The sequence below is a fragment of the Pseudonaja textilis genome, chromosome 3 (genome assembly GCF_049901715.1).
Source record: "Pseudonaja textilis isolate UNSWEBS1 chromosome 3, rPseTex1.2, whole genome shotgun sequence".
Taxonomy (NCBI): Eukaryota; Metazoa; Chordata; class Lepidosauria; order Squamata; family Elapidae; genus Pseudonaja; species Pseudonaja textilis.
The window spans coordinates 36,369,617-36,395,727 of record NC_141992.1 but is presented as its reverse complement, the minus strand read 5'-3'; the positions used below and the strand labels follow the sequence as shown (position 1 = coordinate 36,395,727).

At 36.3% G+C, this 26,111-nt stretch overlaps 1 protein-coding gene across 1 annotated transcript in view; it reads left to right on the top strand.

Annotated features, from left to right (window-relative positions):
- Nucleotides 1-343: 343 nt before the first annotated feature.
- PKP1 (plakophilin 1) overlaps nt 344-26,111 on the top strand; it is a 46,135-nt gene continuing 20,367 nt past the window's right edge. Inside the window, exons 1-3 of the mRNA XM_026712955.2 lie at nt 344-752; nt 15,801-15,901; nt 24,570-24,997. Of these exons, the coding sequence (XP_026568740.2) occupies nt 542-752; nt 15,801-15,901; nt 24,570-24,997 (740 nt within the window). The 5' untranslated portion in view covers nt 344-541. The remainder of the gene's footprint in view (nt 753-15,800; nt 15,902-24,569; nt 24,998-26,111) is intronic.

The window sequence follows — 26,111 nt, the reverse complement described above, 5'->3', positions numbered from 1 at the left end:
TAGAGATCCATTTCAGAGCATAGAATTCAGGAAAAAGGTAGGAGGGAAACCCTGATTAGAGGGCCAAGAACATATTTTAAACTAGTAACTTTGGGTACCAATATCAAGAGAAAGATAAAATGACAGAGGGTATGAATTTGATTTTAGTGGTGATCTTTGCCTCCTACCTACCTGCCACCACAGATGGTATTTTAACTAAAACACAACCCTATCCCGAGGAGCCAAAAGGCAGTAGCTTGGCAAGTTTGTTCTGCTATTTCGGGCTCTGGAAGTGGAGTACAGCAATGGGTGTGTGCAGACATAGACAGAAGGCTGTATATCCAGTCTAGCAGAGGGCGTGCCTGCTCAATCATTCACAGGGGAGCAGAGTGTGGAGAAAGAGCAGCTGTCAGCAGAGGACCGTATGGCAAGGCGGACTCCCTGAGATTCTATACTCCACTGAGATTATTTTGCTGCTGTTTGCTGTTTTTACCTTACTTTGTTTTTTAAAGTTTCAAAGGATAGGCAGGTGACATTCATCTTGGAACCACCATCTGCAACCATGCTTCACTCTCCACTGAAAACCGCACTGGCATATGAGTGCTTCCAAGATCAGGCCAATTCAACTTTAGCTTTGCCTTCAGACCACAAATTAAAAACAAGAGGGACAGGAAAACAAAGGGTCCAGGAACAGGTGATGATGACCGTCAAGCGGCAGAAGCAAAAGTCCTCCCTTTCATCAGCATCAAATGCGGCAGGTCACTCCAACCGAGGTAAATATCAACTGTTGTGATGAATAAGAAGGGATGCTGGCTGGGGTATGATAAATTTAGCTAATGTGGTCACTCCGCAGAATGCCATTGCATATTTTAGGATAATTAGAATTCACACAAACACTTTAAGTAGTTGCTTTTGGCTTTTCCTGAAGAATTGTGTGATGAACATTGGAGGAAAATCTTGTCCTGTTTGGTAGGATGAGCGTACACATAAGAGTGCTTTGCAGTTTAATGTTTGTGATGTTGCAGAAGCTCCAAAGCAGCTCCGGTTAAATTTATTGAGGCTGAAAGTTTCAATCTGGACTGCACAAGGTGATTTTGAGTGTGACTAAGAGCAGGTACTTCTGTTTGAAATAGAAAATTGGGAAAACCAAAATCTTCTTAACTTTTTCAATATCAAGGTTCTGTGATACTATTGTTCTTTGGCTGGAATGTAACCAATTGGAGACTTAAAGGCACAGTGGGACTAGTTAAGCTCTTCTAGATCCTACCAACTTCAACAAAAGAATAAAGCATTTTCAAGTTTAATATTCTCCATTAAAGTTAATAAAGATGTAATGCATAATTTTATTTCAGTCTTAGGTTCTGAGACTATCTGTGATTTCAATTGGACTTTAAATTTGTTCATGTTTACATGGGAAAAGTATGTGTATATAGAAAAGTTGTATAGTTGCATCTCTATAGTAGTAGATAGTCAGATTAGATGATTTTGATGTTATTATTTCTTTGGATTACCCTCTAAATACTTTTTAACATTCCATTCATGAAGGCATTTTATATCTTATATTTTGTGTCTATTATTATGAAACACAATCTGTAAAACCACAGGGGGAAAGCTTTATTGCCCAGAAAGCACACAATTAATAATAGTCTGTACTGTTCTTTGTGTGTGTGTGCGTGTGTCTCTTCCTAATTATAGACCAAACCTGAAAACCTGGTCTTTGCTTCCCAGACTCCTGACAGTTATGATTAGACTTGGAAATGTAAAGTCAAATTCTGGTGCACATTAACACATTGTCTCCTGTAATTTGAAGCTGTGAAGTTTCATGGTTCCAGGCTTTTTCTTTTAAAGTATGCATTTAAAATATAAATTTTAAATTTTAAAATAATTTTTAAAATATGTATTTATGGCAGTGCATTGTCCTGATTCAAATATATATTTATAAGGTAATATAGATTTTCAACACTCAAGTTGTGAAGAGCTTTTGCTTAAGTCTTTTCACACTGCTTACCACAAACACAAAATTAGAATAAGCAATAGTGTTAATTGAAATCCTAGCAAAAGGCAGCCGGTTTAATGTTAGGATAAAAGATTGCTGATGATCCTCAGGGAAAGCCAACAAGATACTATTTTCTATACCACATGACTGTTAACTGAATAAAATAAAGATTGGTAACATTTGTCTAAATGTGGGATTGGCTATCTTCTCAGACTTGAGAGTTTTTTGCTTGCCAGAGCAAATGGGAATTTATTTTTTTTGAAAAGGAAAACCAAGAATCAATGCCTTTTAAGGTTTGAAGATGATTAGTCATCTTATTACTTAATTTTCAGGATTTTTCAAAACAATTCAGCCATTCTCTTTGAAAAACAATTTGATCTTTATTCAAATCATTTTGCAGATGGAGAGCTCTGATTTTAAATCTTATTTGTGCCTGATCTCTCAATACTGCTACTCTACATTCAGTACAAAATATGCTGGATCTTCTGCAGCTATAGGTTCAAATAATGCTTCCTCAGAATAATATATTCCACTCAATAGTGTGTTTCCTGAAATATAAAACAAGGAATTTCTGATTAAACAGTCTATGGTAGGCCTTGGGTTCTCTATGGTTGTTTTAGTAAGCTGGATCATAGTATTTAGAAGATTTTTTTTTTGTTCAAGAGCCAATTCTGTTGATTTAGAGAACAAAGCTTTTTTTAAAAAAGATTCAATATCTTTGCTGAAGCAGAAATAACTTCTGAAGAAAATTTAATTGCTAAATAGCATAAAAATATGGGGAAGTAGCAATTCAGCAAGACATAGATGAAGAATGGAATTTCTTGAATTGTTTTGCTTTTTCATTTCATAGATGCTACTTTTGCCTGTGAACTCTTTATTTTGGCTAAAAAAACTAATAGAAATATCATTTTGCTCTTAGTAGTTGCTCTACATTCAGTGAAACTTCCCAGCACTTTTATTGGGAATGTGGCAGTTTCATATCACCATTCATTCAACAGCGTATTAATCCCAAACTGGAAAAAAATGTGATTTATTCTGGTTATGAATATCAAACATATTATTATTATTTTGTTATTATTCTGGATGAGCAACAGTGAAGGATTGTAGACAGAATCAAATATCAGGTGTTGTCAGCCTTGGCTTTGGGTGGCCGGATTATCTCTGAGCTTACCTTTTGATGTAATATTGTGTCAGATAGCAAAATTACACACAACACAGATTCTTTCTTCTTCTCTCCCCCCACCCCACCGCTCTCTTTAAAATGAGTAATAGGCTTTGAAAGCTAAAATCAGAAGGAAGGCTCCTTAATCTAAAACAATCCTTTGGTTGCTCCACTGAAATTGTGAAAATCACTTTCCCAGTTTCTTTTCTCCCTGGCCTGGTATGTTAAAAGAGGGGATCCATGCATGTTTACCCATGGGGACCTAAACAGGGGTTGTGGGATAGGGTGGGAAATGATTTAAATAGCTCCAATCTCATCACTAGTCAACCTACAACTACCATATACCAGTGTTGTGAATCACCAACATTGGGTGCTTGTCAAGGACCACGCATTGATTCCTTGTTGATCCTGGAAACCTTCTGTTTTTTGGTGTGCATCCTTCAACAGATTGCCATTATCTGATTTCTGTTTCTTCCCAACCTGCATAGATAAATGTTGACCTAACTCTGAGAGTTCCCCCAAATCTGGATTTAGGATTCTAAAAAAAAAGGACTGAAAAGGGAGAGAGTGGGGAGGGAGGGAGGAAGAGAGAGACAGACAGACCAACCAACAGAGAAACAGAGACAGAAACAGAGACAGAGAGGGATGGAGAGGGAGACAAAGAGAGAGAGTGCACTCTATAGTACAGTACTTATTTTCAGCCTTTTTAGAGGACATTTTGATGTCTTATCTATAGAATCCTAGTTACCCAGTTAAAAGCCATTTGGGAGCACAATTAAATAATTATAATCTGATATCACAACAAGGACACTTCTTTTAGTAAAGTTTCCAGTACATTTTATAAAGCATATTTGGAAGATGTTGGGAGAGAAGTATTATTCTAATGCTTAGTCACATAATAAACTTACAATTTTTATCTCAGTTGGAAAATTGCAGATAATTTGGGGGGTGGGGGGTTGGAAATAGAATGTTGTGAACTAAAGAGTATTTAGACTTCAGAACAATTTATTTACTTATTTGATTTATTTGATTTGTCAATCGCTTACAAGATAATAGGTATAAATATAAACATAGTTATGAATACATGAAATGGCCACATATAAGAAAAATAAAAAGAAACAATAGGACAGGGAAGGTAGGCACGTTGGTGCGCTTATGCACGCCCCCTACAGACCTCTTAGGAAAGGCGTGAGGTCAATAGTAGACAGTCTAAGGTTAAAGTTTTTGGGTTTGGGGAAGAAACCACAGAGTCAGGTAGAGTATGTCAGACATTGACCACTCTGTTGCTGAAGTCGTATTTCCTGCAATCAAGTTTGGTGCGGTTTACCTTGAGTTTGTATCTATTGTTTGCTTTTGTATGTTATGGTTGAAGCTGAAGTATTCATTGACAGGTAGGACATTGTAATGTATGATTTTATGTACTATACTTAGATCAGACTGAAGAGGGCATAGTTCTAGGTTTTCTAGGTCTAGAATTTCAAGTCTGGTGGCATAAGGTATTCTACAACAAGTACAGCAGTGGAGAACTCTTCTTGTGAAATATTTCTGGACTTTCTCAACTGTGTTAATATCAGATATGTAATGTTGGTTCCAGACTGATGAGCTGTTTTCAAGTATTGGTCTAACAAATGTTTTGTATGTTCTAGTTCGTAGTGTAACGTTACCAGAGAAAAAGCTACGTAAGATTAACAACTCTTAATGCCTTTTTGGCTATGTAGTTACAGTGGGCTCTAGCACTTAGATCGTTAGAGATGAGTACTCCAAGATCCTTGACAGAGTTTGGATCATCAAAGAAGGTCTTGACTATTCAGCTTGTATTTTATTTTCTGACATTTTTTTTGCCAATATGTAAAACAAATTAATTGCCAATCACATCTTTAAATTATTTGTCCTATTGCAAGAGTAACTTAGATTGTCAAAATCTATGAAATACTGAGTATAGGTATATATGTATATGTAATTTATATATACACCCAGATGCACACTGATATATATAAAATGTTTGATTTCTTAATTTGTTCCAGAAACACGACCAGTGTCTGGAATTCTCCAGTTATTAGGAAAGTGTTTCAAAATATCCAAGTCTACATTTTTTATTGACAATTAAGGAGTTAATTTTTTTTCATTATTTGCCAGAACTTTAAAATGATCAGTTGGAATAGCCTACATAATAATGAAAACCAATAAATCACTTTTTAAAATGTTCAATGTTTTTCAGATGATCTTAAAATAAGCTTAATTCAGAAAAAGATTTGTTTCATGTCTATTGGCAACCTCAGAAAATGTTTCTAAAGGGCTTCAAATGCTAGAAATACAAAATGATTGTGGGAGTACCACCACAATATAATATGGGTTTATCCCACTATTATCCCATGTAGCTTTAATATTCATTTAGATAGTCAAAGTGTTTTGGGGAAATAAAAATACGATTTAAAGATATGACACTATGAATTATATATAAAAGACTTTGTCAGTGTAAGGAGAGTTGTGGCTCCTGAGCAAAAAGTAAAAATAAACATTTTTTACAATAGACAAATACTGCTGCCCCAATATACAATGTGGTTCACATTGTGCTCAGGGTCTATCTACTAGCATAATGAAAAGGCACATGAGTATTAAAAGTCCAAATGGTTGAGGTTTAATACACTGCTTAGAAAAATGGAGCTGATTTCTACATGTTTGTAATATTTTTCTTGTTTTTAAATCTCCTTTTTCTATTGCACATTTTCTATTGCACATATTTTCCCCTAAAATACTCTGTCTATATATTAAAAATGTATTTTGATCTTGATATTAGTCTTAAAAATATGATGGGCTGTTTTGCACAAAAAATTAAAACTCAGCAGAATCTTCCTGCACAACTCATTTTTTATTTACATGATAAAATAATGAAATGAGAGATTTGCCTCGTTTCAAACTATCATAGTCACAATCAATTTTTTTAAAAGGCAGCCATCTACTTTGTATTTCATATCGCAGCTCCTTCTGAGCTCATAAAATAACTATAAGTTTTCCATTGCCAAGAAATGAAATAAAATCTTTCTGTAAGTTTCTAATTTGCTTAAGAAGTACCAAAACCAAAAGACAAAAGAAGAAGAATGTCAACTGAATTGAATATATCAGAGTCTAGCATTTTCCACATCACAAAATATGTTGTACAATTTATGAGCCTCTTATCACGTGAACTTACATCTGAGGAGCAATAAATTACTGAAACCAGATGGTCACCTCAGTAGAATTCTGATGAAACTAATTTGACAAGAAACTACAGAAAATAATAACTGTAAACAGCTTCTCTGACTGAAAAATTGCAAATGTAATACCAGAGAGTAGAATCAATTAAGTTGAAATTGAAAACAATGGCCAAAATTATAAGGAAGAAACTAAATAGACTTGTTATCAGGCATTTTTATGCAGAATGTAGTCTATATATGTTTCTTGTCAGCAGCTACATTAATGGGATAAGCACCTTTTTCCATCAAACTTAGATTTTGCAATTATTTCGTATTAGTAAGCATTACTACGCATTAATTTTGTACTCAACAGTAATTTATTAAAAAGCAAGAATAAATATGACAAATATTAAGTGTACACAAAAATATATGCTCAATACATTCTCTCTCTTTCCATATAGAAGAACAATAAAAGAACAACATAATATATAGATCAGATTTAAGATAAAGTATGAAATAAATAATATATTATAATAATAATATAATAATTATAATATATATAATATATATTAGCCTTACATTAATCTATGTCACTATAGATTATGGAATTGTCAAATGGACTGAAAATAGGTAGATTTCAGGTGGCGAAGTAGCATATTTTAGGTTTAGAGAAAGACATTGAGAATAAAATACTTTTTTTGCATTTTTTTAGTGAAATAAGATAAGATATAGAAATAAAATAAAAGGTGTCCATAATAGAGAGATAAAATATTTTGCATAGTTATAAAAGAATATCAAGATAAATAATGTGTAATGATGTTAAATAGTACAAAGACAGATGTTTTAAAAGGTTTTATTTTTTTCTCCTTTTTAGCTAGTCATGTTTTGATAATATTGCTTTGTTAAAGATTACCATTCCATAAATACATTATATAGAAGTCATTGTATATATTATACTTTGTCAATGTTGTGTTCAGCATATTTCTTTTCTGACTGTCAAAATGTAAACTGAGATGCAGCAATCTTCTTTTACTGGTACATACTAATAACATACATCAAGGGTGTCAAACTCACGGGCCGCAGGCCGGATGCATCACATGCTGGGCACGCCCATGCATGGTTTAGCGAAGAGGAAAAAAGTCACAATATGTCATGTGATGATGCCATGATAGCACGAGTTTGATACCCCTGACATACATGAGTTTAAGCATATTGTTGCTATGCATATAATCTGGCCCCCAATAAACTGTTTCTATGTTTCTTTGATTTTACAAAATGAGCTAAACTCATTCCAGAATCTCAACTATTGAAATAAAAGGTTAAATGCCATTAATTTTTGTTGGAACTTATTGATAAGGAGCAAGATCTCGTTTTCCTCAACTGTTTCCTCAACCAACATCTTCTTATTTCTGTGTAGTCTATGTATAAATTGTAATGCAATATTTATGTATGCATTATAAGGCACAGAGATAAAACAGATCAAAATTAGATACAGATTAACATAAGAAATCAGCATTTTTCTAGGCATTGTCTTTTTTCATTGTAAAGATTTGCATGGTTTTAGTGCTAGACAGAGATTTTTTTCCTTTTGAATTATTTCCTTTCATTTTTCATTTGATTTGAATTGAAAGGATTTTGACATTCTTCTAAAGCAGAAAAGATTTCTGGGAAAGTCCTCTAGAATAGATTGTGCAGAGGTGGTATTCAGCAGGTTCTGACCAGCTCTGGAGAACCGGTAGCAGAAATTTTGAGTAGTTCGGAGAACTGGCAAATACCACCTCTGACTGGCTGTGCCCCCATCTATTCTTTCCCTCCCAAGTCCCAGCTGATCGTCTGGGTCTTCTTTTGTTGCCCTGCACAGGAGAACAGGCCAGTGGGGTGGGGAGGGAATGGAGATTTTGCAGTATCCTTCCCTGCCATGCCCACAGAACTGGAAGTAAAAAAATTTGAATCCCACCATTGGGATTGTGATATCTTTGTATGTAGTTACAAGATGGCTAACAGGTGCATGCGAATGTTCTGCTTTTATTTGCTCAATCATCCCTCCAGCAACGTATGGCATCCTTGACTTCTGATGTTTCAATTAAATCCTAGGGATAAGATGACGAAGGAACTCCTCCAGTTGACTGTTTTCAGTAGTAGTGCTTGAACATTTGGGAGGAGTCTTACCCTTAAGAAATTATTGGAGGCTGTCCAAAATATAATGGAATATTTAAAAATAACATTCATGCCTACTTCTATTATAAATGCTAATGAATAATATTACTGGTAATATAGAAATATTAATGATATAATAATGTTAATATTACTCTAATAAATTTTTCAGCCCGAAACAAAAGAAAAAGAAAAAAAAGAAAAAATCTAGAACTTTTGATCTCATTCAGAGGAGAAAACATAACTAGGCTAGTGATTGCAATTGGTCTTCAACACTGTTGGCAACTACCAACACTTGGAGGTATAGCTGAGTTATTTTCTCCATGAACGTTTTTCCCAGGAAGAATCACCTAAAGCTATTATTTTGTTTTAGCAAATAGTACTACCAGTAGCCTTATTAAATATCTATGGAAAGTAAACTATAGAGGGTAGCTTTTCTGTGAACAAGCAGACAAGAAATATAGGTTTTAAAAAGCCAAAATTCCTAGCTCAAGAAGAATAGGAAATGTTGGATCTTTTTAAATTATTTGAACTTTATGAATGCTGCTTATCACTTGGTTGCCAAGGTTCATCTCTGGATGTAATGTATAAACTGAATTTCTTTATGTATTTGGAAACAATCTGGCCTAATGACCTCACAGTGCTTTGTAAATTTGCACATTGTAGTGGGCTTTATTGGGAACTTGGCTTATATAGAACACCTGATTGAACAACATAAGGCAAGGACAAGGTGAAGTTAAAATAGCTGAATGTATAAGGATCCAATCTGGGTCAGTCACCAGGATCAAACAAAATCTCTGGTACTGGTGACTGACCCAGATAGGATCCTGCAACATTATCCTGGGACACATATCTTCGCCTTCATTGGAATATGTATGAGCATGGGTTGAATCTAGACGTACAAGGTTAGAATAAGATGAAAATTATGTAGACTATTTATAACATAAACTTTCAGCTGAAATTAGATATAAAAATATTTGATTTCTTTTACACATGAAAAATTGTGATCAATGATCCAGTCCTAAGCTTTTAGGACTGTTGGGTACTCCAAAAATCAGTCAATGTCATATGTTCATATAGGGCTTTTAAAAGTAAATAACAACTGATAGCATTGTTCTGACAGCCAAAAATGCAAAGGGTCTGCTTGCAAATGATCTGCCAGTAGTAAAAGTCAATGGCAAAAAACGGAACTAAAAGTAAACATAAAGAATTCCAAACTAATGGCATCAGTACAATAATCAGCCTGAGAAATGACAATGAAGTTATCAAAGTGAGTAGCTGCTGCTTTTGAGGATCAACCTTCAATAGTAAAGGAACCAGTGGTGGAATTCCAAACTTTTTGCTACTGGTTCTGTGGGCATGGCTTATTTGGTGGGTGTGCTTGGTGGTCATGTGATTGGGTGGTCATGGCTTGGTGGTCATGTGACTGGGTGGGCATGGCCAACTCAATGTCACTCACATCAAGGGGTGCCTCACCTGGCCCCTCCCCTCCCAGCTATTCCTTGTCACCCAGCCTCAACTTATCTATAGTTCTGTAAAAATGTTGTTCACCTTTTTTGACTTTATTATCTGCATACTATAGATGTACTTTCATGGACCACTGAAAGGAGGAAATGGCTTACATGCTTTACTCAAGAGTGTGATATAGGCAACAGGCTTTTAGGGGGCTGGCACAAAGAAAGGGGGGTGTATTTTCCAAAGCACCAGGAGGCAAACAAGAAGCAATGGATGGAAACTGAACAAAGAGAGAAGCAACCTAAAACTAAGGAGAAACTTTCTGACAGTGAGAACAATTAACCAGTGGACCTGCTTGTCCCCAGAAGTTCTGGGTGATCAATCACTGGAAATTTTTTAAAGACTGGATAGCCATTTCTCTGAAATGGTATGGGGTTCCCCCAAAAGTCCCTCCTAAGTATTATTCTGACACCTTTCCCAGGACCTCTACTCAGAGTTGGCATCCTCACTTTTCCTGCCTGAGCAGGGGCTTGGACCAGAAGACCTCCAAACTCCCTTTCAACTCTGTTAAACACACATGTATTTATTCTCTGGACTATGGATACTGAATGCATGTAAACCCTGAAAAATATGTGGTAGCCCTGGGCAAAAGAAAGGCAGTAGAATCACTCTAGGTGTAGGGACAGTATAAAATATTAACACATGATAAATAATGGAACAATTAAAAATAATAGCACAGAGTTTTCTCTGTCTCTCTCTCTCTTCCTTCCTATTTCTTTTTCTTTCTTTCTTTCTTTCTTTCTTTCTTTCTTTCTTTCTTTCTTTCTTTCTTTCTTTCTTTCTTTCTTCTCTCTTTCTCTCTCTCTCTTACACACACACACACACACACACCCCTGTCAGCCTTCATTCCCTCTCGCTCTAGGCACTTTACTCACAAGGGGAAGTGAATCCAACATTAGAGAAGTTCTGCAGGTAAACGGACTTGCTTTTGCAGATGCTGCAAACTTCCCCATGGCTGGATTTCCCTCCCCTCCCCCAGCATTCTTTCCCCCTCACTCCAGACACTTTACTCACAAGGGGAAGCGATACTTCTAGTGTCCAGCCTTGGAATAGTTTTGCAGGTTAACAGACCGCTGCTCCGCCCACAGTCATGTGTTTTCAAGTGGCTGCTTGAAAATGCATGGCTAGAGCGGGGGAGCAGTCCTCCTTTAAACTGGGGCATTGGGTGGGTGGGGCAAGCAAGTGAGCGGAAACTGGGCGACTAGGTTGGGGGCGTGGCCAGCTAGATGTTGCTACCGGTTCAGTGACCCACACCAAATTCTTGCTACCAGTTCGCCCGAGTAGGTCCGAACTGGCTGAATAGCACCTCTGAAAGGAACCAACAGTCAAGAAATATACTGCAGACTAACACTGGGTAGAACATGAAGATCTGGGGAAAAAATATTCAAATGGTGTGATTTATCTATATCTACACATACCAAAATTAGGCAAGCTATGGTCTTCCCAGCAATGCTCTATGGAAGAGAAAGTTGGACCTGCAAAAGCATGAGAGAGGGGTATTGATACTTTTGAATTTTTGGTGTTGGAGAAGCCTGTTGTGAATCTTATACCATGGACAGCCAAGATATCAAACCAGTAGATAATGAAAAAAGGCTACTCAGAATTATCATTCAAGGCACAACAGGCTTCAGTTATCTTACTTTGGACACATAATGCAAACATTGATCTCTCTGGCAAAGGGCCTAATGCTGACAAAGAGGAAAGGGGGATAGACTCAGTTATAGTGATGATTGAGTGCACTGTTGAAGACCTAAAAATCAGATTAGGAACAGATCTTCATAGATTTTATCCATGACTTGACAGTATGTAATGAATCAAAAGTAAATAATATTTTTATTGTTTTTTTGGGGGGGGAGTCATTTCCCCCCTCATATGAGATAAGTTTACTCTTGTGGCATTATAGGTATCTGGAATAGGCATTTGAGCAAATATAGAAAAGCTAAGCAATGAGTCAGAGGGAAAGGACTTCAGGAAACAGCATGGAGAAATGTAACTTTTCAGGAAAGAAGACTCTGTTTCTACAGATATTTATTTACTTCTATACCATATTAGGGTTTCTGAATCAAGTAAATATATTGTTGACTTTTTTTTAATGCCCATGCTCTGAGATGTCAGAATATGAGATAATGATGACTCATAGGCAGTGGTGGGATTCAATTTATTTTACTACCAGTTCTGTGGGTGTGGCTTGGTGGGTGTGGCAGGGGATAAAATATCCAGTCAGAGGTGGTATTTGCCAGTTCTCTGAATTATTCAAATTTCTGCTACCAGTTCTCCAGAACTGGTCAGAACCTGCTGAATTCCACCTCTGCTCATAGGCAGCTTTTTTCTTTGGAGCTACTAAGCAGTATTTATCATGCATCTGGAATATACTATATTTGTATTTACACGTCTAATTGAAGTTTAAAAGCAGTTGATCCGTCCAAACATTTTGGGGACCTGTGCCAAAGTTTTGCAAAAGTGTTCTGGCCCCTGTGTGTTTGGAGATATAACTTTCTTGTTTGTAGTAAACAGGTTTAACATAACTGTGTTCTAGAAACATATTTCTCCAAGGGCATATTTTGAAGGAATAGTGATAGTTAGCTGTGCCTCTATAGATATAGATTATAAAATGCAGGGAAAAAATAGGTACAATACTGCTTAGGGCATAGGTAGAGTTATCAGCCAGTAATAACCTCAGGCTTAGGTCATTCAGTTCTTGGGTAGATATTTTTATTGTTTTAATAATTTACTTTAATTGTTTTTAAATTGTTTCAATTATTTCATAATTTTAGTTCTAGAATTGTAAGTCATATAGAGTCACTTGGTTGAATTGAAGAGAGAGGGGGGAAGGGGGAGAATTACAATAAATCTTATAATTAAAGATTCTTCTTTCCTCCTCCTCCTCCTCCTCCTCCTCCTCCTCCTCCTCCTCCTCCTCCTCCTGTATATCAAGCATCAGCAACCCATGAAAGAGCAGATCCACAACATGGGACATCCCCTGGCCTCAAGTTACTATCAGATAGGCAGGTAAAGGCTATATCTATACCAGTTACTCAGATCAAGAGGCTGTGAAAAATGTGAGCCTCTTATTACTACCCAATAGAATAATGCTTATCACTACCCAATGGAATAATACATGAGTTGGCTTTGAAGATTACTTGAAAACTGCAAATGGTTCAAAGTGCAATGGCCTGCTTATTGTTAAATCCAAGGTGCCACATAGGACCTGTTTTGTGGTCACTGCTTTTGTTACAAACAGGTTTTTCAAGTGAAATATTCATTTTAACCTGTAATGCCCTGTATGGCTTGGCACAATGGGATCTAGTGTACTGGCTTTTCCATATACCTATCCAGTATGTACACACCACCAAAACTTATTTAGTTATTCAAAACTTGATGCGGAAATGGAACCTAAGTCTTGCCATTTCAGTCCCCATATTTTGAAAGGTTTCCTTCATACGGTTAGGTTAGCACTTACACAATTGGCCTTCTGAAAACTGCTGAAGACCAAATGTGGGAGCAGATTTTTGGTGGATGAAAATTATTGCCATTGTCCCTGTTTGCACTTTGTCACATTTGTACTTGCTAATTTTTTATTGTGCTTTTACTGCTTGATAAGGAGCCCTGGTGTACAGTGTTACAGGCAAACACTTCACCCAACCTGGAGTTTGATCCTGACAGGGCTCAAGGTTGACTCAGTGTAGGAGATGACCAGGCAGAGCCTGAGGAAGGGGTCAAACACATTTTCAGCTTTGAGTCTCTCAGCCCAGCTTGAATTCCAGTGACTCTTATCTACTGCCAATTTGTTTTGGCCGTTAGTAGTTCAGATTCTTGTAGAGAGCTTAAATGTGTAATAAACTCCTATATACATTTGAACTGCCTGAGTTTCCTGATCTCCATACTTTATACTCAGCCTTCCATCCTTGTGAAATTGGTAAAATGAGGACCCAGATTGTTGGGGGCAATATGCAAATCATACTTACATTATAAACCACCCAGAGAGTGTTGTATATAAGCCTAAATTCTATTGCTATTGTTTTTCAGTATGTAGGCACAGTTGCTATTTTTCTGACAATGAATTTTCAAGAGTTGTTTATATTGTGGTGGTATCGAACACAATAAATACAGTATAAACATGATATCTATGCAGCACATCTATAGAACAGACAGATATTGTAAATTACTTCAGTTTGCAATTCTTATAACCTTTGGTGGAAGTTCATTGCTTAGAAAGGTCTTTACACTTTAATATTTAAACTTAAATGCTATTCAGATTTTCAGTGTCTCCCACTGAGGCACACTGTTAGTGAAATTTTTGGAAATCAAAAGACTTTCATGATTTGAGACATTGTCTCTGTAATTAGCTATTAAGAATTTATTCAATTCTACTCTTTATTGCTGAAGCAATTAAGACTTTGATTTAATATTTCTATATATAAAATTCCATGGCAGTCATGGGGTATAGTGGTTAAGGTGCTGGACTGACTCACTGAGGCAGTGAAGCCAGATAGGTGATTTTAGGTCAGTCACTCTGACTCAGCCTAAGCTGGGAGGGGGAAAAATCTATTTAGCTATCTGAACTGCAGAATTGTAGATAATGATCCATAACAATCAATAAAGAGGCCTTGATCTTGCAGTGGATGATGATGAAGATTATTAATAATTATTAATAATGATTGTCCTACACATAGGATCAGAAAAACTTCTTGAGGACAAAAGTTGGCAATATATTATTCATGAGCCCATAACAGCACATCTTAATGGTATCTATGAAACATCCACATTCATAATAAAAAAGCATGCTAACAATAAATTAAAATAGCTTGCATATTGAATATTATGAAATTTTAGCAATCTCATTATGACATTTGATGAGTAAGATTGTCAAAACTTGATATGATTTTGCTGCTTTTAAAATGCTATATAAAAGGCTGTTGAAATTGTTGAGACCTCTGATATTGCCCAACATCAATACAGATGTTTTCATTACTTGAAAAATATGGCTTTCTATTTATTTAGGGACCATTCCTCAGACAGTTTCTTTGTAGTGAGGAGGAGTAGTAAACAGATGAAGGCAATTCACCAAGATTCAATATTGTTTCAATAAGAACTCATGTTGTTGGATTTTACCTGCTTCTAGGTATAAGATCAATAGCTAATATGAATCTAATAAAACAGTTAAATGTAATACAATTCTTTGGTGTTTGTTTGTTGTTTCTCCTATTTCTAAGGCTGCCCACTTGCCAAGTAACTTATAAAAGGATTAAAAACATCTAAGGGGGGGGGGGGGACAGCAGAATTAGGCCATACTGACCTTGGAGGCATAGCTATTCCCAAGGTATTAGTTTCTTTTGGGGGCTCCCATGGTTATCATATTGGTCAGGCTGGCGTAACACTACTTAAATAAATAGTGGAAATCCCACTTGACAGTATATTCAGAATTAAGTATATTCAGAATTAAGTAACATAAGAATAATGAGTTTAAGTTAACTATGTTGCGTGGCAAGCTGAATCATTTGTCTAAATCAGAAATGATTATTTCATTAAAAAATCTGCTAAAATGTGGTAAAATTTCAGAATTCAGTTCATCTCTTTGAAATATACACATCTTTAAATTTATGCTTCATATAGCATGTGTCCCATTAACTTTGCCAATAGTTTCTTATTTAGGTTTTTTTTTATCATAGCCATATATACAACATGGTAACATTTCACTTATGTCATATATTCACTGATTCTTTTTAGCACAAAGTGGGCAACTGAGTCAAATACTAAACCAAAATCAGAGATTTAAAAAAATCATCTTTTTTCATTTATAATATTCTTGCTGTATTTGCAGGTTCAATGTATGATGGTTTGTCTGATGGCTATAACTATGGAACAGCCCGTGGTAGCTACTATGCCAAAGCCCATACAGGAACCAATAACTGGGGCCATACGGTAATTTTTTATGTTTGTTTGTTTCATTATTTATTTGTTTGTTTATTTTGGTTATATGGTCACGAATAGGAAACTCAAATCATTCTCAGGCTTATTTAAAGCCATCTTCAGAAGGACTGGAAGATGGAATGGTTAATTTGTTCAAAAACATAATCAATAGCTTTCTGTTGATTGAAAAATATTAATTTGATTTTGTAGAATATTGTATGATATTCCAGTCACCAGAGAATACCAGTCTTATTTGCTACAACTCTCTGTGTATTATATGTTTTTGCATTTTCTGGTTGTAAGGCCTTAATATAGATTAAATTAAAGTACTACTTTATAGAAAATAGAAGGGTCATATTTTTAAATAAGTTTCTCTTTAAAACATTGCAATTCAATACTTTTCTTTAAATGCATATAGATACAGTCAGCATTTGTAAGCAAGGTGTTAACTATTGAAATCTATAATTATCTTGCTGGTTGAGAATCTTGATGATTATCGCTCTAATGCATCGTAGAGTGGTAAATGAGGGAAATTTGAAGACCAACAATAGTCCCCTTGTGTTTCTTGATAATCCATTTCTAACTGGATTTTAGAATAAGGTGAAACTGGGGAAGTCTAGACACAATAGATATTGAATTCTGTGTTTCTTTAAACAGGGCAAATGAGTAGATTTAAAAGTATTTTAGGGGGAAAAGATACATAGCACAGGTATATTGTTTCAGATAAATTAGAATGCATAAGATTTTATTTCCTGGTTAATCATAGTTACTCAGTTAAAATATTAAATGGCTAAAGGCTACATCAAAATAGGTCAGCCTTTTAACATAAGCTATAGCTTATGTTAAACATATAAGATAAACAAAAAGATAAATATATAGCTGACATTAATAAAAAAAAACATTGAACTGAGCATAGTAGCTGTCTTAGATAGACAACTTAGATATTAGATGCTCAGATGAGGTCAATGTAGCATCTCATCCTGCCAACCAAGCCCTTTGCTACTATACTTCTCTTGGTGCAATGGAAAATTCTATCAGAGGTTCGAAGTCAACAGCTTTATTCGATTAGGTCAACCACCACCTCCTCCTCCTCCTCCTCCTCCTCCTCCTCCTCCTCCTCCTCCTCCTCCTCCTTAGAATGGCTCTGAGAAATACTCTACATTAGGGGTGTCAAACTGGCAGCCTATGGACCAGATGCATCACATGCAGGCCATTCCCATCCCAGCTCCATGAATGGGAAAAACATCATGAAACATCATGTGATGGCAACATGGTGCAGCGAGTTTGACACCTGTGCTCTACATTATAATCTAGGATTTTCCCTCAGTGGATATTCTAATCAGGAAAGTCAACAAGGTATCTGAAGTTTTTATGACTTTGATATATTGGCTTGAATTTTATACTAAACTAAAAGGAGGATGAAAATCCCATGGACAGTTGATTAAACTATAAGGCCAATCAACTCAATCAATCAATGAATTTAGATTCAGAAAGAGTTTTCATGCTTCTACATATGGACACTCCCCATCACCTCCAAGGGGCTGGAAAACCTTGATTCAAAGGCAACTGAACAGCTTCCAGGTATGAAAAAGGAAACCATTCTGTCTGTCTAAAATTAAGCTGTCAGATAAAATTAAGCTGTCAGGATAAGAGCCTGTGAAAACTGTGGTAGACTAAATATAATAGGAGATGCCTTTACTGTAGTATGAAACATCATTTGTTAGTCTCCTGGTGAAATGTATATGAAACTTGATGCCCAGCATATGCTTTGATTGTAAATAGTTGAACAAAAGTAGGGTTTTGGGTTTTGTGGGAAGTTGCATAACTAGGATGTATGGCAATCAAAGTTAGAAATAGAATGTGCTAAAATAATTGGAGTATTAATGTAAGTGTGGTGTAAGTCCGTGGGTGCATGAAAGAGAGAGAAAGAGAGAGAAGAGGGAACAATACTAACTTAATGTCCCTTCAAGCCATCGCCCTTTCAATCAATTCAGGAAGAAAAGAACACAAATCTCACAAATAAATAGGTGTATGCTAAATTATCCCCATGCCTTCCAGAACAGATGTAGAAAAGTATCAATTCAGTTAAAAATGTAAAACATAGGTATATCTTATAGAACCATGGTATTTAGTCTTATTTTTGTTGTTTTTTTCAAGTTTATAAGTTCCACTCGTGTGCTATAGACTGGGGTGAATTCTTTTGGCAAGCAGAATCAAGGGTGTGTGTTGTATCCTGGTGGTAAGCCATCATATTTTATTACCTTGGTTTTTCCCTCAGGCCTGCTAGACACTCCTTCTCAACGTGTCCGTGCAAATGTTTTAACCTTCATACCATCTGTTGCTGGAGAAACAAACCAGTCAGTTTTTTTTTTTAAATCAAACGTTTCTGAGAAAAGGCTGCTGGCCTACCAAAGAGAACTAGAAACACACCGCACAGTTTTCAGTTGTCATCTTATTTGATGATCTACTGAGTTACCTGAGTGGTTGGCACTTCACTTTCTCAGTTACACAGGGTTGAGAATAAGAGCAAACTGCTTCTAAAAGTACAGAGTGACCATATTAAAACAACATTAAAATGCTGCATGCTGCACATTGTTATGTTTCATAACTGCTTTTGGAATCATATTAGCCTCGTGAAAAATCACTGTAATCATTACTTAATTAGGTGTTAAGAGAAGTTCATGATGTAAAAAAGTGCTGGACTATATTTGGTTGGGAAAGTGGCGAATTGTAGACCTGGATTATTTAGATGAAGTACATAAGATACTTTCAGACCTATGTACTACATCAACATTATTAATATATTACTGAACTCAATATTCCAATCAAATTGGGGGATTGCCAAGAATGTACACTAATGTTATACTAATTCTTTGCTGTTTGGAATATCCCACCTCGAGAAATGAGGTGGGCCCCCACTTGGCTGGACTTTTAGAAGACCCAACTCACTTGGTGTTTGTAGAGAAGCACGCAATCATGGGGTCAGTTAGCGCCATTTTTTAAACTTTAATTATTTTATTTTTGTTTTAATTGCCTCCTCTATACAATATTTATAGGGGGTATTGTTTACATTTTAATTATGCACTGCTCAGAATCACTTGGAGTGAGAGGGGCAGCCTCCAAATATAATATATAAATAAAACAAATAAATAACTAAACTAATAATATCTCAACACTGGTTATGATAAATACTCCCTGTGATAAAAAGTTGCATTTATGATTCAGATTGTATATTTTAAGTTTTAATTTAAAAAATGGGCAGTAAAGAGTTCCTTTGTCTGATTTTTTTATAGCAATGAAATGAATACCATCCATTCAGCAATGCTGAATATGCCCATTTTTCAGAATTGTTTCCAGCACACCTTTCAATTGACAAGCACAATCCAGTTAGCCTAGAACTTATTTCTATTATAAGAAGATACTTTTATTCTAGTTTTAAAAAAGTAGAGAGATGTATCATAGCATCCATATCAATTGATCATTTTACAAATCAACATTTGAATTCAACTTTAGAAAAGGAAGCCAATTCTGGTCCTCCTCTGCACCCTTCCCCCACCTCCTCAAAATGCCCTTAAAGACAAAGTATTTTGGATTCAACATTCCAGATTGCTTCTTGATATAGTTTCTTGGGTATCAGACATGTTGGTTCAGTGTCTGCGAGAGATGTGTCCCTTCCGCTAATTTCATTATTGAGCCTTTTCTTCATAAACTGTGCTGCAACAGGGGAACTACTGGGAATAGCTTCGCTATCTATCTCTCTATCTCTCTATCTATCTATCTATCTATCTATCTATCTATCTATCTATCTATCTATCTATCTATCTATCTATCTATCTCTCTGTCTGTCTGTCTGTCTGTCCGTCCGTCCGTCTTCCTGTCCATCTATCTCTGTCTATTTATCTGTCTGTCTATCTATCTATCTATCTATCTATCTATCTATCTATCTATCTATCTATCTATCTATCTATCCATACATCCATTCCATTCAGCTTGTCTGTCTGTCTGTCTGTCTGTTCGTCTGTCTGTCTGTCCATCCATCTATTCAGCTTGTCTGTCTATCTATCTATCTATCTATCTATCTATCTATCTATCTATCTATCTATCTATCATCACCATCTAATTTTAAAACTGCCCATCTCTCACACAGAGGAGTCCATTGTTTGGTGAAATGGAACACTGCAGTCTACTTCTTGAACTTCCTATTATCTTGAAAAATGTGTAGATGCTGTTCCAGTTGTTCCTGATCATATTTAATCGGGTTTTTTTTTTATTAAGGGCTCATCTTCATGACCCAGCAACCAAACACTTTGTTGTTCCAGTTTATAATGCACAATTTTTCTCTTTCCCCCCCCAATGTAAGACTTGTCATGGACATGAACAGCAGCACTTCTTCATGCTGATGTTTGGTATTGATGAGGGCTGGGTTTTGCCAAGGTCTTATAAGCTAGTTCAGATTGCTGCAGGTATAGCCTCTCCCTTCTGGCCATTTTGCACTGTCCTCCATGGTCATTTTGACTTAGTTGGAGAGAGATGCTGTGTGTCAAGGTATTCTCTTATGCAATGCTTCTCTGGTGTTGGTCAGACATCATGCAGGTGTAGAGTTCTTCTAAATAATACTAAACATGTTTTCTTTTAAAGGTAGATTTATATATGATTTAAAAAGAGGACTAGTGATGTGCTGTACAGGAAATTAGATGAGAGAATCAGATTGTAACACCCTGTATTGTGGATGTTCTAAATACTTTCATTATAGATTTTTTTTTACCAGCAAAGTTTTATGTGTGGCCATACTTATTGCTACCCTTATAATTAGGTGGATAATAATATTTGTGCCATTTTATCTTCTGCTGACATTTTCATACTCCCCTGGAGACTTCTGAGTGATGCCGGCCACAGTCACTAATCTCCAGCATTGCCATTTCCATGATTGATTACTTTCAGTCAATCTTTTCTAGTTCATTCAGTGCTCCTCTGATCAACTGTAAGTTAGGATGCATAACATTGTGGGGAAATGAGAGAGACTCTGACAATGTACCTTGAAAACTCTCTTTTATTTACTTCCCCGTGTATATGATTGGTTGGCTGGCCTTTTTGTATACATGGGGTTTATATTGCTCCGGTGCTGATGTCAGAAACATCCAGGGAGATAGATTGCTGCCATGGAATACTGTAGGTGAGCTGTTTTTCAGGGGACTTGAGAGGTGGCCATACTCTCTCTCAAGGGCAGCTGCCACACTCGGCCCATCCCTCTGCAGAACATGTTAAGGCGACCAATTCATGTTGGGTTTCCCATCAGCAGGTAATGCTTAGTGGGAAGGGAAATAAACCCCAGGAATCCATCAATGACTTTCTTTAATTTATCCTGTATAAAACCTGTAAAGGCAGCATCATTGTTAGGGAGCCAAATTAGAGTTTGGTTGTCAGCCCAGTCCAATTAATCTTGGCATCCTTTTCTGCTGACTCAAGAACAAGAAGAATGCAGATGAATAAAGCCATGAAGAAAAGTTCTATATAATAGGACGTCCCTGTCCTATTGTTTCTTTTATTTTTCTTTTATTTTTCTTATATGTACTCATTTCATGTATTCATAATTATGTATACACTTTTACTTATCTCGTAAACAATTGACAAATAAATAAAATAAATAAAATAAATAAAATATTAGAAAGCAGTGGCAGCTAAGTTTATTTTATAAGTTAACATGTGTTTTTATTCCAGTAACGAGGGATGTCAGAAATGGCAATTTGGCAGAGATGTCTAGTCCCTGGGGCATTAACTGCAAACAAAAGCTAGCTATTATGTTCACATTAAAGACTAAACATATCATTTGTGTGCAACTTCTGTTTTCTTTTGCAAGTACCCACATCATGCATCTGGAAGGAGAACAAACAAAAAAGGTGTGCATAGATATGTATGCATCCACATAGCTTATTCTGTGTTTGTGGGAAGAGATTGCATTTTGGAATGAGAAACTAGTTTTCATTACAAATGAGATATTAACATATTCTTTTTCCCAGTAAGTCTTGGGAATTGTGAATGCCATGTTTTGAGTTTTGGAAAGGCATTTTTTTTTTGTTCAACAAAAAAGAGGCAAGTCAGTGCAAGTACAGACTGGGTGGGGTGCAACACTGAAAGTATAGTTTGTAGAGAGATGGAAAAACAGCTTGCTTTGTGTGAAAAGAAACTCATCATCAAAATCCCTTTTAGAGTTCTGGGTCTTATTCTTTTTCAAGAAACAGTGTGGCTTTTTGGTATTCTGTATTGCAATATGACATATTTAGCTGCAAAGAAGATTGCGGGGTTCCCCCCGCCCCCCCAAAAAACATTTGATCCTTAAAATGGGTTACTTAAGTTTTATGTGTATATTAAGGCAAACCACTTTTCTTTCTAAGATTTTCCAAAGTATGAGGGGTGCTAATATTTTTGCGTGCTTCAAATTCAGGGTCAGATTCCTTGTCTATACAAATATGAAGTGTATCCTGAAACCTCTACTTTGAAAGTTACCGTATTTCCCCATGTATAAGCACCCCCTTTGTATAAGCCACCCCCCCAATTTTTGGACTGTGAAGTTTTGAAAAAAATATTTTATTAGAGAAACAAGTTATGAAGAAAGAAAATTTACAAAGAAACAAAATTCGACGTCTAGATCTACAACTTCGGTCATGGCGCCGAAAGCGGTGCGACGACGCTAGCAATCTACGCATCGGGCGAGAGTAGGAGCGAAGCATTCAGGCCGATGCCTAGCGTATGCATTTCTATCGCGTACTTGCACTCGTAATCGTATCATCACGTACAATTTTTACAAAAAAGTATAGCATACTGCTGGAAAACCAGTTTATTCCTACTTTATTATTTTATGCATTTTTCACGTATAAAAAGTGTACCTGCTTTGTATATGCCACCCCCCTACTTTTTGGGCTTGAAAATTTTGGAAAAAAGGGGTGGCTTATACATGGGGAAATACGGTAATCATAAACTCTCAAGTTCACATAGCTCTTCTTTCAATGAGTATGTTAGGTTAGACTATAACTGAACTTCTCATTGAATTGGGGAAGGCGGGGAGTATAGATGGCTATACTTTCCAGTAACTGACAGGTGTCAAAAAGTTCTTTATTTCAGCAAGGCTATATTTTTGCCTGCAAAATGCCTCCCAAAATTTGAATAACCAAATTAGGCATTCATTAACAAAAGCATTCTTCAAAGGGTTGATTTAAATCAGAGCTTCCTTACCTGCCACCTTTCAGATGTGTTAGAAAATATCTGTCAGAACTGCTAGGCAAGGAGCATGAAATGTGTAATCAGATACAGCTAAGTTATAAAGAATCCCACGAAATCCCCGCAGATGCTATTAAATACTGGTAGAATACATGTTCATGTATGGTAACAGGTATTGTACTCGCATTCATGAGTATATCATTGTCAGGATATAGTTAGTTGCAACTGTTTAGGCTAAAGTTGCAGTGTAATGTATATACAATGTGAGTATATGCCATTGAACATAATGGAAATGCCTCCTTTGTAAATCAAGTGTTTAGATTGGATTGTATAGGTGCATGTTCTGTTTAAAATTAGCAACTTCAAATATGCATCACATTATAGTAAAATAAATGAATAAAGTTAAGACTAGAATGGATGCATAAAAGATGATTTATAATTTCCTGCCCTCAGAAGAGAGTTACTGATTATTATCATATGCAGAGGATCTTGTATACTTGTGCATATGGCCTTCTGGATATTGCTGAACTAAATCCTGCATCAATTGCTCCACTAGTTAGAGATGACGAGTCTTTAATGGCAACAGAACATATGAAAAGCCACATGTATCATGATTCTTTGAGGTTTTCTAAAACCTGTGATAAATATCTATATAAGTAAAATGCAGAATTTTATTTGAAGTTTTTGGGAAGTTTGCATTAGATTTCAGTGATAGGAAAATAAGGTGAAAACTGTTTTGAACAAATTAATCTTGGATATCCTCATTCCTATTACACTGACATAAACATAGAGGAGGGGGTGAATCTATGGATAATACTATGTAATATCAACAATAATATTGGCAATCCTTAGAGGTGATTATAAGAAATAATATATATTCTTATGCAGGACTGTCTCTGCCAACATGGAAAGCCATGTGTGGGGGGTGAAGACAACAAGCAGACTAGATTACGACAAGAACTACTGTTTGAAAGATACAACAAAACTTTGCCAATTTATACTTCTCTTGCAGTGGCCCCCAGTCTTTTGGGCACCAGGGACCAGATCCATGGAGAGAAGTTTTTCTGTGGACTGGAGGGGGTGGGGTTCATGTGCTGCCTGCATCCCATGGATGGGGCTTTGCTTGTTTGTGTGGCCCATTTTCTGGCATGCCACAGACTGTTGCCGGTCCATGGACCAGGGGTTGGGGACCTCTGCTCTATTGAGTGCAGTGACTATCCATGCATGGAATTGTAGTTTGAAAATATTGACTCTCAGTTTGATGCCATTTCTGGGAGCAGCATGTTTTTGACTGGTGCCTGTTATTCAGCATGATTCAGTCAAAGGACATGTTATTTTCATTAAGTCCAGCACCCAATTTCTCCCAGTTTTTTCACTTTATCTTTGTCAATCAGATGAAGAATAACATTAATCAAAGACATTTGTTGGTTTTCCTTCCCTTCTGCCTTCTTTCTGTGTCCATCAGATGTACAATGGAACTCTCAAAAGAAATGCAGCTGAAAACAAACGCTACAGTTCCTACAGCCAAATGGACGGTTGGGGTAGCAAACATTATAACAAGATCTGCAGTCCTACACAGGGTGGCAGTGACTACTGCTTTGTGCAGAACATGAAGAGTAGTCGGAGTGAGCCAGACCTCTACAATGACCCTCCACGAGGCACACTAAGGAGAAATCAGAGTGGAAGCCGGGTGAATCACAAGACCAGTCTACATCGTCACAGCCTCTACAGCAATACATGCAACAATCAGGAAGGAATTACAACCCTCACAAGACCAAGTAAGAGAATTCCAATCCGCACCCCCTCTTGCACTTCTACTAACAAGCAAGATGCAGTCTATGCCCAGCCTGTAGCCAGCAAGCCTGATGCAATCTACGGACAAGGTCGCTCCAGGTAAGTCTCTGTGCATGTTTTCTCTGTGCTGCCCATGATGTGGGACATTATGTGCAAGTATAAAGACAGATAGGTGGTAGTTAAACAACACAATGAAAACCCAGTTGGAGCATTTTGGTTTCCATCACTTTGAAAATAATTATTATTAATAACAATCAGAACCTTACTCTGGCACACTTCATATGACTTTGATAGAATTTGCCTGAGGTAGGAAGCCATTTAGACTACAATCTTAAGCACACTAATTAGGAAGTAACCTTATTAGAATTGCATGGTGTGGCTGTCAGTTATGTATAAAGAATCCATAAGTAACAAAATAAGTGGTATCCATATTTTACAGTAGATCAATACTGCTGTTGTTTATTAATATATTTCCCTGCTACACCACTGATAGTTGTATGGTTAGCGGCACAATTCAATGTCTAATCAGTGATTGAGTTCTTCCAATGAAAAACTACATATAATGATCTAAAAATTATAGTAGGAATTTTTTATTTTTACTTAACCTATATCTAAAAGACCTCAATCATTGGAATAAAAAGAAACCCAATAATAATTTCTTTATTCATAGAACGTTGAACCAATTCTGAATATTAACTACTCGTGAACGTTGGATAGTGGGCTATATGGCTCAGCTTGTCTTGTGGAATGCCCACTGAAACGGAACATAGAGTTTACTATAGTTTTATGTACAAATGGAATCATTAAAGCAGCTATGTCTTTTTCCAGGTTGATATGACAGTTTCTAGGGGTCTGTATGATTGTTTTTGAACATACTTCTAGAGACAGCTGGAAACAGCTTCTGAAGAAACAGTGTGTGCTTCAAAATGTATATGGTTTATTTAATGCACCCATATATGTTCTGCAGCAGTTCTGTAAAGTAATTGCATGCTAGATTCAGCTTCATCTAACTATTTTAAATTAGAATATGTAGAGACATGTATATATGAGCCAGCATTAGAAACCTTCCTGAAAATGAGGTGGATGATGGTATGCAAACTGTTCTGTTGTAATAAAATGTATTAGGACTATTCTACATGCAGCAGTGCAAGTGGCATGCTAGAGTTTGAAATCAAGCAGCTTCCCAAACCGCTCCTTAAGAAATGATGGTTAC